This window comes from Limulus polyphemus, unplaced genomic scaffold (assembly GCF_000517525.1).
Source record: "Limulus polyphemus unplaced genomic scaffold, Limulus_polyphemus-2.1.2 Scaffold3239, whole genome shotgun sequence".
NCBI classification, from domain to species: domain Eukaryota; kingdom Metazoa; phylum Arthropoda; class Merostomata; order Xiphosura; family Limulidae; genus Limulus; species Limulus polyphemus.
This window is the reverse complement of record NW_013668849.1, coordinates 1-14,192: the sequence shown is the minus strand read 5'-3', so window position 1 is coordinate 14,192 and position 14,192 is coordinate 1. Positions and strand designations below refer to the sequence as shown.

General features: G+C 32.8%; 1 protein-coding gene across 3 annotated transcripts in view; it reads right to left on the bottom strand.

Moving 5' to 3' along the window:
- LOC106468966 (paired box protein Pax-5-like) overlaps positions 1 to 5,529 on the bottom strand; it is a 37,260-nt gene extending 31,731 nt beyond the window's left edge. For all 3 annotated transcript variants that reach the window (XM_022397362.1, XM_022397363.1, XM_022397364.1), the window contains exons 1-2: positions 5,260 to 5,529; positions 291 to 456 (exon numbers count right to left, since the gene is read on the bottom strand). In XM_022397362.1, the coding sequence (XP_022253070.1) occupies positions 291 to 456; positions 5,260 to 5,323 (230 nt within the window). In that variant the 5' untranslated portion in view covers positions 5,324 to 5,529. The remainder of the gene's footprint in view (positions 1 to 290; positions 457 to 5,259) is intronic.
- Between the last annotated feature and the right edge of the window lie 8,663 nt (positions 5,530 to 14,192).

Here is a 14,192-nt window from a genome sequence, read left to right as displayed (position 1 = left end):
GAGTTGGCGGTGGGTGGTGATGACTAGCTGCCGTCACTCTAGTCTTACACTGCTAAATGAGGGACGGATAGCACAGATAGCCCTCGTGTAGCTTTTTACGAAATTCAAAAACAAACAAAGCTAAAAGAGTAACCCAAGATGGCGGTGAGTGGTTTTTACAAGCTGCTTTCACAGACAGTCCTCTGGTAGCTTTTCGGGAAATTTTAAAACAGATATGTGCATTGAATATTAACTTTCAGTGTAGAACATTTTAGAATATCGATTATCAAAACAAATCAATAATTCCTTACCTTCCCAGGATCTTAGAAACACAACCATGCGACACTCTTAACTGTCGGCTAATATCACAAGGTCGGACACCCTGTTGGGCCATTTCGACAATCCTTTGTCTCACAATGTCCGGTAGAGGGCGTCCATTCACGAACATACCGCCTAATTGGTTAACCCCTCCATGGCCTAACAGGAAACATAAATCCAGAATGTATTGTAGCGTGATAACATTTACTGTCTGTGACACCAGGAATTATTTCAACTCATTCAAGTTGATGATTCATTTAACAACAAAGCACACCAAACACATTATGAATAGAGAAAAAAATCTCGGTGTTTATGAACGTCTTACATTATAATTATCTGTGTAGATGTACAACATTATTTTGTTCTCTTGTGTCTTAGATTATTCTGTCTGGAAAGTTAGTCATATGGGAACTAGGTAGTTGTGTAATCGTATCTATAACAAACAAAACAAAAAACTTGTAACTTATAAAGTTAGTGGTGGCTTTTGTTAGTTAAAACTGTAATTTTATGAAAACAGATATAAAGTTGGAAAATCATAGATTATAATTAAACAGACTTATAACAGTCAGATGTAAGAAACATCAACAGTTATGCTAAGCCTAAAGAAAATTGTTTTTAAAAAGATATTATTAGAAAAATTAAACAGACAGATGTGAGAAACATCAACATTTATGCTAAGCCTAAACAAACTGTCTCTAGAAAGGTATAACCAGAAAGGATAACAGATTGATGTGAGGAACCAGTTTTTACGTTTGTAGACTTTGATTCAATATTCCTGCAATCCTGTTTACCTGATTTTAATAGGTGCCTGCAAACTGTTGCAAGAAGAGTATGCAATCAGGATGCAGGAGAGTAAACATTGAGGATACAGGAGAATAAACATTGAGGATACAGGAGTATATACCGTGAGCGATACCAGATAGTGTACAGTGAGTGAAGCAGAAAAAAATGTACAATGACGATCAGGAAAGGATATAATGCTCGAACCTGGAATCCTAGACGTTCTTAGAGGATCAGTCTCTCTCGCCTTTTCCTGACATACAGTTCTGTTCCACGTACACTTGTTTCTTGGTTAACAGTTCTGTTCCATGCACACTTGTTTCTTGGTTAATTAAACTTCAGTAGCTTCAGTCTATCAGATTTGTAATGATTGTGTTTGTGTCTTATCATATTCAAAGCAAAATTTTTCTGCAGTCGAGAAGCGAAGAAACTTTTACTGATACTTTCATGACATTTTATACAAGATATATTTGCAATCGCGTTTGAATGAAGAAAGTAGAACATTGTCGTTATATAAATGATATACCTAAGGCCAGAGCTCCTTCCAAACACGAGCCCGTTGAGTGCAAAATTAAAGATACAAGTTCAATCCATTTTTCAGAAGCTGGTCAAGTTTAGCTAAATTTAGTACTGATAATTATCGAAACAATTAAAGTGAGGAGACATTTAACAGTTTGATATACATAGCTTAACATTCTATTTTTCCACTAAAATCTTACCTACTGCGCTGGCTTAACACATCTTATAAAGGAAGTGTTAAACGTTCATACCTATATGAATAATACACTTGCGTTTGTCTGTCATGAACTTTTCTCGCAAATTTCTTTATCAAACGCTACAAGTTTCATATCATTAGAAAGGCCTTTGTCCGAGGAGTCTGGGTTGCATATTGGCTTTTCAATTCAGAATCACCTTACCTGTATTTTGCTTAGTCAAATCTTTCAATGCAACGAATATGGTACACGATAGCACAATGCCGTTCTTCTCACGTGACAACTGGCTTCGATTTCAACTTTAGTTTTTATTTGCAAAATATTTTATATAAACAACATTAACCCATGTGCAATTTCCTAAAAAAGAAATTAGCATTACACTAAATACAATTTTTATAGGCTTTCTCGACTTATCTAGGTCTAAAATACCCATGAGCAATTCGTTCAAAACCATATGTTTATCACTTTGTGAACACTCATTCAGACGTTTCTGCATATTCAGCTAAGTTTGCTTTCATTAAACTTTACATTTACTTTATTTTGTAATAATTTAGCTTCGTTTCGTTTTATAGACTGCTATAAACACATTTTAGCTACTTTTTTTCTTTAGTACGTGTTTTATTATTTGTTTTTGTGAGTTTTTGTTTCATAGTCTTCCCACTATTATAAGTACCTTTAATTTGTTGTTTACTTTACATATAGTTTTATTAAATAAAGTTACGCCTAAGTGAGTTTGTTTTTCTGATCGCGTACATTTTTTTTTCAAATAGACCAGGATTTATCATCTAACACATATTTCCTGCAGGAAAATGTAGCTTAAATGGCGTGCGTGAAAATGATAGAATAAGGAAAATTCAATCGAAGGGCATGAAAACTACCGCAAATGTTTTGAGGGTTGCGGCTAATAATATTTAAAACATAGGTGGATAAAGTTCATGTAGAGACGCCCCCCCCCTACAATAATATAAACATTCTAGTTTTCTCCTAAAAGTTCTTTCTTACTGGGCTGACTTACACAACTTATAATACAAGTGTTAAATGTGAGTTAAACGCCCTCTACAATAATATATTAATAAATGGAAATATAATCGGTTACTCAGCTTAAGTGGACTTCTAAGGACAAAAACACATGTATGTACACCGTTGCTTCTCCCAAGAGCTTAATAACACATTGGCCTTCACTTTATGTAATTAATCACTTGTTTCCTGAGCATCAAACCAAGTTAGTGACATTTAATTTCTTAATTAGACGTTAGAGGGACTCACTAATCCCCATGGCGGAAGAGTTAGGGGTAAGTGTGCTGTCACAGGCGTGGGAACGGAAAGGATTAAAAAACGTCCACATATCATTTATATGACTGAAAATTTCATACATAGAGAAATACAAAAGATTTTGAAGCGATTGGAAATGTTATCAACTCTTGTAGTTATGAAAAACTACAAAAGAATATGAAATGTGTCTTCTGAGGTTGTATTAAAAGTAAAGAACCTATAGGTGTCAAACTTTCCAGTTAAACTTTGACATTGAATATATATATGTTAAGAACCATTCCAATTACAAGTCTAATAACATGACAATATGATAACAATATCATAAACCATTTCAATTACAAGTCTAATAACATGGAAATATAATAACAATATCATGAACCATTTCAATTACAAGTCTAATAACATGACAATATAACAATATCATGAACCATTTCAATTACAAGTCTAATAACATGGAAATATAATAACAATATCATGAACCATTTCAATTACAAGTCTAATAACATGGAAACATAATAACAATATCAATACACATTTTTCACATGCCTGAACATTTCCATCCCGCACTTTCAATGTATATGAAGTGTAATAATTAAATTAATGTTCGTATCAAAAGCACAAAAAACCAAGGCCGTTATTTCATTCAAAAAGAGGATCTGATATAGACTTTACTTCTAGCTTTAGGATCTGGTTATCTAGTATAGACTTTACTTCTAACTTTATGATCTGGTTATCTATTATAGTCTTCACTTCTAACTTTATGATCTGGTTATCTAGTATAGACTTCACTTCTAACTTTATGATCTGGTTATCTAGTATAGACTTTACTTCTAGCTTTAGGATCTGGTTATCTAGTATAGACTTTACTTCTAGCTTCAGTGTCTTGTTATCTAGTATAGTCTTTACTTCTAACTTTAGTGTCTTGTTATCTAGTATAGTCTTTACTTCTAGCTTTAGTGTCTTGTTATCTAGTATAATCTTCACTTCTAACTTTATGATCTGGTTATCTAGTATAGACTTTACTTCTAGCTTTATGTCTTGTTATCTAGTATAGTCTTTACTTCTAGCTTTAGTGTCTTGTTATCTAGTATAATCTTCACTTCTAACTTTATGATCTGGTTATCTAGTATAAACTTTACTTCTAGCTTTAGTGTCTTGTTATCTAGTATAGTCTTTACTTTTAACTTTATGATCTGGTTATCTAGCATAGACTTTACTTCTAGCTTCAGTGTCTTGTTATCTAGTATAATCTTTACTTCTAACTTTATGATCTGGTTATCTAGATAGTCTTTACTTCTAATTTTATGATCTGGTTATCCAGTATATACTTTACTTTTAACTTTAGGATCCGGTTTTCTAGTATAATCATTACTTCTAGCTTTATGATCTAGTTATCTAGAATAATCTGTACTTTTAACTTTATGATCTGGTTATCTAGTATAGACTTTACTTCTAACTTTGAGATCTGATTATCTAGTATAGTATATATATATCTAGTATATATAATTTTTTTAACTATAGGGTTTTGTTCTTCAGTATAGATTTTGTTTTCAACTATATGATCTGAATATCCATTATAGTTTGTTCTTTTTACCTATAGGATCTGGTTTTTCAGTGTAGTCTGTACTTCTAACTAATGGTTTTTCCATTATATTTTGTTTATCTAGCTATAGGATCTGGTTCTCTAGCATAATCTGTAGTTCTGAATACAGGACCTGGCATTTTATCGTAATCTTTACATCGAACTACAGTATCTGGTCCTCTAGTGTAGTCTGTACTTCTAACTACAGGATCTGGTTCTCTAGCATAATCTGTAGTTCTGAATACAGGACCTGGCATTTTAGCGTAATCTTTACATCGAACTACATTATCTGGTCCTCTAGTGTAGTCTGTACTTCTAACTACAGGATCTGGTTCTCTAGCATAATCTGTAGTTCTGAATACAGGACCTGGTATTTTAGCGTAATCTTTACATCGAACTACAGTATCTGGTCCTCTAGTGTAGTCTGTACTTCTGACTACAGGATCTGGTTCTCTAGTGTGGTCTATACTTTTAGTTTTAAAACTTACATCTCAATTTTGGTTCTCAGTTGTTTATTTTATACACAGAGTTTCTTTATTTTGTCAATTCTACACCGATAGACAGTGAATATTAGGACGTTGGGATGTAGTCTTCTTGTATCGACATGTTACTTACTTTTACATGAATAGTTCTCCATTAAGCTGCCATTACACCGATAGGCAGTAGTTGAAAGGTCCATTGCCGAGGAGTTTTTTTCTACAATTGCGCAGATCTGACCGTGCGACACTGGACATAGATGAGGGGAATGGGTGGATCCGGGACAGCAAGTATCACAATAATATCATTTCACAGAAACTGCCATTACACCGATAGGCAGTAGTTGAAAGGTCCATTGCCGAGGAGTTTTTTTCTACAATGGCGCAGATCTGACCGTGCTACACTGGACATAGATGAGGGGGATTGGTGGATCCGGGACAGCAAGTATCACAATAATATCATTTCACAGAAACTGCCATTGCGCCGCTTCACAAATAATATATTCAGAACTACGTGAAAAGTCTGGAATAGCTTCTTGCCTCAACAGGACCCTACGGTTGGCTGAGGTGGGCCGAGGGCGCGTTCCAAGTCATGTGACTTGTGACAACTGGAAAATAATGTATTTAAGACTTTTGCGATGAATGTTAATAACGGATTTTGTACATGTAATTTCTGCTGAATTTAACAGAAAGAAATCTTGGAAGCGTAGAACAATTCTTGATCTACGTTATAGAAACAATGCTGATATAAAGTTTGATCTATGTCATAGAAACAATTACTGATATAAAGCTTGATTTACGTCATAGAAATTATCACTGACATAAAGCTTGATCTACGTCATAGAAACAATTACTGATATAAAGTTTGATCTACGTCATAGAAGCAATTACTGATATAAAGCTTGATTTACGTCATAGAAATTATCACTGATATAAAGTTTGATCTACGTCATAGAAACAATTACTGATATAAAGCTTGAACTACGTCAGAGAAACAATTACTGATATAAAGTTTGATCTACGTCAGAGAAACAATTACTAATATAAAGTTTGATCTACGTCATAGAAACAATTACTGATATAAAGTTTGATCTACGTCATAGAAACAATTACTGCTATAAAGCTTGATTTACGTCATAGAAATTATCATTGATATAAAGCTTGATCTACGTCATAGAAACAATTACTGATATAAAGCTTAAACTACGTCATAGAAATAATTACTGACATAAAGTTTGATCTACGTCATAGAAACAATACTGATATAAAGTTTGATCTACGTCATAGAAACAATACTGATATAAAGTTTGATCTACATCATAGAAACAATTACTGATATAAAGTTTGATCTACGTCATAGAAACAATTACTGATATAAAATTATTTCTACGTCATAGAAACAATTACTGATATAAAGCTTGATCTACGTCATAGAAACAATTACTGATATAAAGTTTGATCTACGTCATAGAAATTATTACTGATATAAAGCTTGAACTACGTCATAGAAATAATTACTGACATAAAGCTTGAACTACGTCATAGAAATTATTACTGATATAAAGCTTGAACTACGTCATAGAAATAATTACTGACATAAAGCTTGTACTACGTCATAGAAATTATTACTGATAAAACAGTTGACGATTGTTAAAATAACTTGGGTGAAAATTGAAAATATCATTGTAAAAAATTATTACATTAAATGTTTTCTTAAACGTTTCTACTATGTGTGAAACATCTTAACACCCTTTTTTGTTTTTTAACGTATATAATAGATTGTTACAACAGAAACTACTTCTAGCTGTTATGTTTCTTGATAGATTGTTGGTGTTATACAATACCCACCAGTTCTAACTATTATATTTGTTGTCAGATAGAACACATTGTTAACACACAATAGAACTGGATTGTTGGTTTTATACAATACCCACCAGTTCTAACTATTATATTTGTTGTCAGATAGAATACATTGTTAACACACAATAAAACTAAATATAATAGTTAGAACTGGTGGGTATTGTATAAAACCAACAATCCTTAACAATGTGTTCTATCTGACAACAAATATAATAGTTAGAATTGGTGGGTATTGTATAAAACCAACAATCCAGTTCTACTGTGTGCTAACAATGTGTTCTATCTGACAACAAATATAATAGTTAGAACTGGTGGGTATTGTATAAAACCAACAATCCAGTTCTATTGTGTGTTAACAATGTGTTCTATCTGACAACTCTGTTCTATCTGACAACAAATATAATAGTTAGAACTAGTGGGTATTGTATAACACCAACAATCCAGTTCTATTGTGTGCTAACAATGTGTTCTATCTGACAACAAATATAATAGTTAGAACTGGTGGGTATTGTATAAAACCAACAATTCAGTTCTATTGTGTGTTGTTGTATAAATGTACTACATTAATGTGTTGTAGAACTAACTATAACAACTCATTAGCTTTGTAGAATTCTATTTGAGCAACATTTTGAATTCGGTGTTTCTTGATGAAAAGAAGATTAATATATAATACACATTTTGCTGTTATCTTAATAAATATGTAAACTTAACCCCTATAGATCTTGTAAAAAAATGTACGTTATACTTCCAACAGGCCTTGTAAAGGCCAAATATGCACGTTATATATTGAACAGATGTTGTGAAGGCCAAAACGTATTTTTTTCACCCCCAACAAGTATTGTAAAGGCCAACGCATTGTTTCCAAGACCACGACTATTGTGAAGGCTACAGCGTGTTTAAAATATGCACGTTATATATTGAACAGGTGTTGTGAAGGCCAAAACGTATTTTTTTTCACCCCCAACAAGTATTGTAAAGGCCAACGCATTGTTTCCAAGACCACGACTATTGTGAAGGCTACAGCGTGTTTAAACTTTTGTTCTCCAGTTATTGTCGGAAACACACTTGCATTTATTTTCTGAACCAATAATTACAGCATATATGAGAGATGTTTCACAAAGATAACATTTATCTTTTTACCCTTTAAAATTTAAAATATTTTGATTTAAGTTCAAAAAATTTATTTCGTCTTTGCTTTAATGATGTACTTGTCAACTAAGAAATTTCACACGCACTGAGCAGAATTAGCTAAACATAGATTTCAAAGCCAGAAAGGACATTTTCTCCACTGTTTACTGAATTAGAACACAGACTGTAGTGTGTGTGTGTGTGTGTGTGTGTGTGTGTGTGTGTATAGAGCTTTAAACGTTTTTACGTAGCCTTGGAGACGTGAATATAATCTCGGTTATAACAGCTGTTCTAGAAAAACTGGTTAAACACCGCGAATGTTGTAAGTCGTACGTCATTCAAAACAGTTGAAACGAGGAATGTCGAATCTGAAGAAAGCTACAGAGCATGACGTCGTTAATCATTCTGTGTTATACTTGATACATGGGTTGAAAGGTTCACTGCTGTGTTTAATGAAGATCTCTGTTGTGCATTTCTTATGTTGAGACACCATTTTCACCTAACACAATGAAAGTACACAGTTCACAAATTTCCTAACACCAGCAATTTTTAAACCTAATAAAAGAAAGGGACCTTCTCTAAATTAGCACGGAGGGCCTTATAAAGGTTGTCGGAAACATCTTAAGTACAAGAGTCAAAATTGTATTTTTATCAAATTACTGAGAAATGATTAGGCAGGCACACTTGTGGGTGATTAGGTATGTACAATTATACACACCAAGATGAGATATATACAGTTATACACACCAAGATTAAATACATACAGTTATACACACCAAGATGAGATATATACAGTTATACACACCAAGATTAAATACATACAGTTATACACACCAAGATGAGATATATACAATTATACACACCAAAATTAGATAGGTGTGTATAATTGTATATATCTCATCTTGGTGTGTATAAATCTATATATCTAATTTTGGTGTGTATAACTGTACATATCTCATCTTGGTGTGTATAACTGTATATATCTAATCTTGGTGTGTATAACTGTATATATCTAATCTTGGTGTGTATAATTGTATGTATCTCATCTTGGTGTGTATAACTGTACATATCTAATCTTGGTGTGTATAACTGTATATATCTCATCTTGGTGTGTATAACTGTATGTATCTAATCTTGGTGTGTATAACTGTATGATTAGATATATACAGTTATACACACCAAGATGAGATACATACAGTTATACACACCAAGATTAGATACATACAGTTATACACACCAAGATTAGATACATACAGTTATACACACCAAGATGAGATATATACAGTTATACACACCAAGATTAGATATATACAGTTATACACACCAAGATTAGGTATGTACAGTTATACACATCAAGATGAGATACATACAGTTATACATACCAAGATTAGATATATACAGTTATACACACCAAGATGAGATACATACAGTTATACTCATCAATATTAGATATATACAGTTATTCACACCAAAATTAGATATATACAATTATACACACGAAGATTAGATACATACAGTTATACACATCAAGATTAGATATATACAGTTATACACACCAAGATTGGATAAGTACAGTTATACACATCAAGATGAGATACATACAATTATACACACCAAGATGAGATATATACAGTTATACACACCAAGATGAGATATATAGAATTATACACACCAAAATTAGATATATACAGTTATACACACCAAGATGAGAAATATACAGTTATACACACCAAGATTAGATATATATATATACAGATATACACACCAAGATTAGATATATATATATACAGATATACACACCAAGATTAGATACATACAGTTATACTCATCAGTGTTAGATATATACAGATATACACACCAAGATGAGATATATAGAATTATACACACCAAGATTAGATATATACAGTTATACACACCAAGATGAGATATATACAGATATACACACCAAGATTAGATACATACAGTTATACTCATCAATATTAGATATATACAGTTATACACACCAAGATTAGATATATACAGTTATACACACCAAGATGAGATATATACAGATATACACACCAAGATTAGATACATACAGTTATACTCATCAATGTTAGATATATACAGTTATACACACCAAGATGAGATATATAGAGATATACACACCAAGATGAGATATATACAGTTATACACACCAAGATTAGATATAGACAGATATACACACCAAGATTAGATATATATACAGTTATACACTGCAAGATGAGATATATACAGATATACACACCAAGATTAGATATAGACAGATATACACACCAAGATGAGATATATATATATACAGATATACACACCAAGATTAGATACATACAGTTATACTCATCAATGTTAGATATATACAGTTATACACACCAAGATGAGATATATAGAGATATACACACCAAGATGAGATATATACAGTTATACACATTAAGAGTCTACACGGATATCAATGTAAAATTTTTCCTCACTTTGAACCGACACGTTATTACGACACCTAGCGTTAGTTGGTCTGAACATGTGTTACTTACGACACCTAGCATTATTTGGTCTGAACATGTGTTACTTACGACACCTAGCATTATTTGGTGTCAATATGTGTTCCTTACGACACCTAGCGTTAGTTGGTCTGAACATGTGTTCCTTACGACACCTAGCATTATTTGGTCTGAACATGTGTTACTTACGACACCTAGCATTATTTGGTGTCAATATGTGTTCCTTACGACACCTAGCGTTAGTTGGTCTGAACGTTATTACGACGCCTAGCGTTATTTGGTGTCAATATGTGTTCCTTACGACACCTAGCGTTATTTGGTCTGAACATGTGTTCCTTACGACACCTAGCGTTATTTGGTCTGAACATGTGTTCCTTACGACACCTAGCATTATTTGGTCTGAACATGTGTTCCTTACGACACCTAGTGTAAGTTGGTCTGAACATGTGTTCCTTACGATACCTAGCGTTAGTTGGTCTGAACACGTGTTCCGTACGATACCAGTTTGTTTTTCAAACACTGCTCAGCCGAAAATGGAGCTCAATTAAATGATCATTCTTATACTCTAACAACGTTTCGCATGTCTATACAAGTGTTAGTACTACGTTTCGCTGATTACGTATGTTTATAGCAAGTGTGACTAATACGCACTGCTAGTACGCAAGTCACTTATCTTAGTTTATCGGTTAATTGGCCTTGTGTAATAGTTGCAATATTCTAATTAATATAACTTATATCTGAAAGATAAAATGTTAGAGTTATGCAAGTCACTTATCTTAGTTTATCGGTTAACTGGCCTTGTGTAACAGTTGCAATATTCTGATTAATGTAACTTTTACCTGAAAGATGAAATGTTAGAGGTTTTGATTAGTTAAAAAGCAGGAATCATAACAAAGATAGTGTTAACTGTAGGAAAGTAAATAAATAAAGAATTTATTGTGCTTGAAATAAAGGCCGAATGTTATAAGCAAAGTAAAGATTTTATTGAATGTAAGATTTCTAAGCCTTTTTCAGTTTCAATGGAAGATAATAGCAGACTATCCTTCGTTAGTTAATTTAATATAAATATTTGATACAATTTTGGTGTTATTGTTTGTTTGTGCTATATGTGGTCAGCCCACCACGGGTATCAAAATCCAGTTTTTAGCGTTATAAACCTTCAGACTTACCGCTAAGTCATTGGGGGTGGGGAGGACAATTTCTCTCGACTACTATCTAGTGTTAATGGTTTACGTGTTGTTGTTGTGTATTACATCGCAGACGTTATGAGAGACGAAATAAAGGTACCTTGTCATGTCATGTATTAAACCTAGAATCGCTGATGATTCTATATAGCCACTAGACGCTTTTAAAACTTGTTATACACTAAATTTCTTACTGACCCAGGAATTCTTTGGTTAACGAATTCTTCATAACACCCAAATTACAACAAATGTAATTAAAAACAAATGTCTCGCTTGTCGCAGCGAGTGGTCGGTCATCTATGTATCTTAAATAGAAAAACAATGATTTGTTTTGTTTTGGGAAGTTTTTCTACTCCGTTGTAATAGAACAATGCATAAAATTACTAAATATTATGTATTTTACATGTAGTGAATGATATAAAAACAAGTTGGTAATTTTAGGGTTAACACATCCTAACTTGTAGTGTTACTCGTACAAAATAGGCTTAAGATCTGACATTCCGAAAGTGATACTTTGCACGCGTAACCTGAAGGCGTTGGCACTTTGACACGGAATAAGTGGTTCCTTGGTTACAAATTAAGCCATGGAACCCCAAGGTTGGGTCACGTTTTTCAAACGATAAGGAACGTAGCTTCATCCCCATCTCACGAAATGTTTGTTTTATGTGCTACTGTTCATTAGCTTGTCAAAGTTTGCATGACTTGGAAATCCGGCGTACCTATCTTTTTATTATCCAAGAAACGCCTTTTTGTTTCGGATTTCACCATTTCTTCTGTCTCTTACTGATAGGAAATTGATGACGCATCATTTACTGATCTTATAATAAAACTTGGCGTTACTAAAACACGATCTTAGCGATCGACAAATTGGTCAGAAGAAGAAAGAGAAAATCAGTTCAAAACCTATTTTACTTTGCATCTTATAACATATTCTTAATTCTCGGAGTTGTTTCTATATTCGCGACCGTTAAACTTTTGTAATAGCTGACGCAATACACTAACCGGAATAAGAACTTTTAATTAAATAAATGTAAGTAGACGTACTACTTCCACCGTATTTTGTAATATAGAAACGAAACTATATAACTAAAAGTGTACTTAATCTGGGCATAGAAACTATATAACTAAAAGTGTACTTAATCTGGGCATAGAAACGAAACTATATAACTAAAAGTGTACTTAATCTGAACATAGAAACGAAACTATATAACTACAAAATACGGTGGAAGTAGTACGTCTACTTACATTTATTTAATAACTATATAACTAAAAGTGTACTTAATCTGGAAAAACGAAACTCCATAACTAAAAGTGTACTTAATCTGGACAGAGAAAAACGCCACTACATAACTATATAACTAAAAGTGTACTTAATCTGGGCATAGAAACGTTTTAGTTATGGAGTTTCGTTTTTCTATGTCCAGATTAAGTACACTTTTAGTTATATAGTTTCGTTTCTATGACCAGATTAAGTACACTTTTAGTTATATAGTGTCGTTTCTCTATGTCCAGGTTAAGTACACTTTTAGTTATATAGTTTCGTTTCTCTCTGTCCAGATTAAGTACTCTTTTAGTCATAGAGTTTAGTTTCTCTATATCCAGATTAAGTACACTTTTAGTTATATAGTTTCATTTTTCTATGTCCAGATTAAGTACACTTTAATTACATAGTTTCGTTTCTATGACCAGATTAAGTACACTTTTAGTTATGGAGTTTCGTTTTTCTATGTCCAGATTAAGTGTCCAGATTAAGTACTCTTTTAATGTTTCGTTTCTCTATGTCCAAATTAAGTACACTTTTAGTGTTTCGTTTCTCTATGTTCAGCAACGTTCGTATCGCGCTGCATCTGAGTTAGTGTAAGAACAATCATTTTTTTATTCAAGGCTTTTACTTTGTGTGATCTTTATACCTTGTTAAGTTGTAGGTTAAAGGTCGAAAGTCATTGTCATTAAGCAGCAATAAAAGTAAAAAATGAAGCCAATAAAGTCACAGAAAGCAAGACGTAATGTGAATAAAAGTATGATAAGATGAAATGTGAAGCCAATAAAGTAATTGTAGACAAGGCATAAATTGAAAAATGTCACGATAGGCAGAATTTAAGGTCAACAAGGTCACCGCAGACAAGTCATAAAGTGACCAATGTCATGGTAGGCAGAACTTAAGGTAAACAAGTTAAGTGTAGGCAAGACATAAAGTGACCAATGTCATGGTAGGCAGAACTTAAGGTAAACAAATTAAGTGTAGGCAAGACATAAAGTGAACAATGTTATGGTAGGCAGAACTTAAGGTAAACAAGTTAAGTGTAGGCAAGACATAAAGTGACCAATGTCATGGTAGGCAGAACTTAAGGTAAACAAGTTAAGTGTAGGCAAGACATAAAATGAAC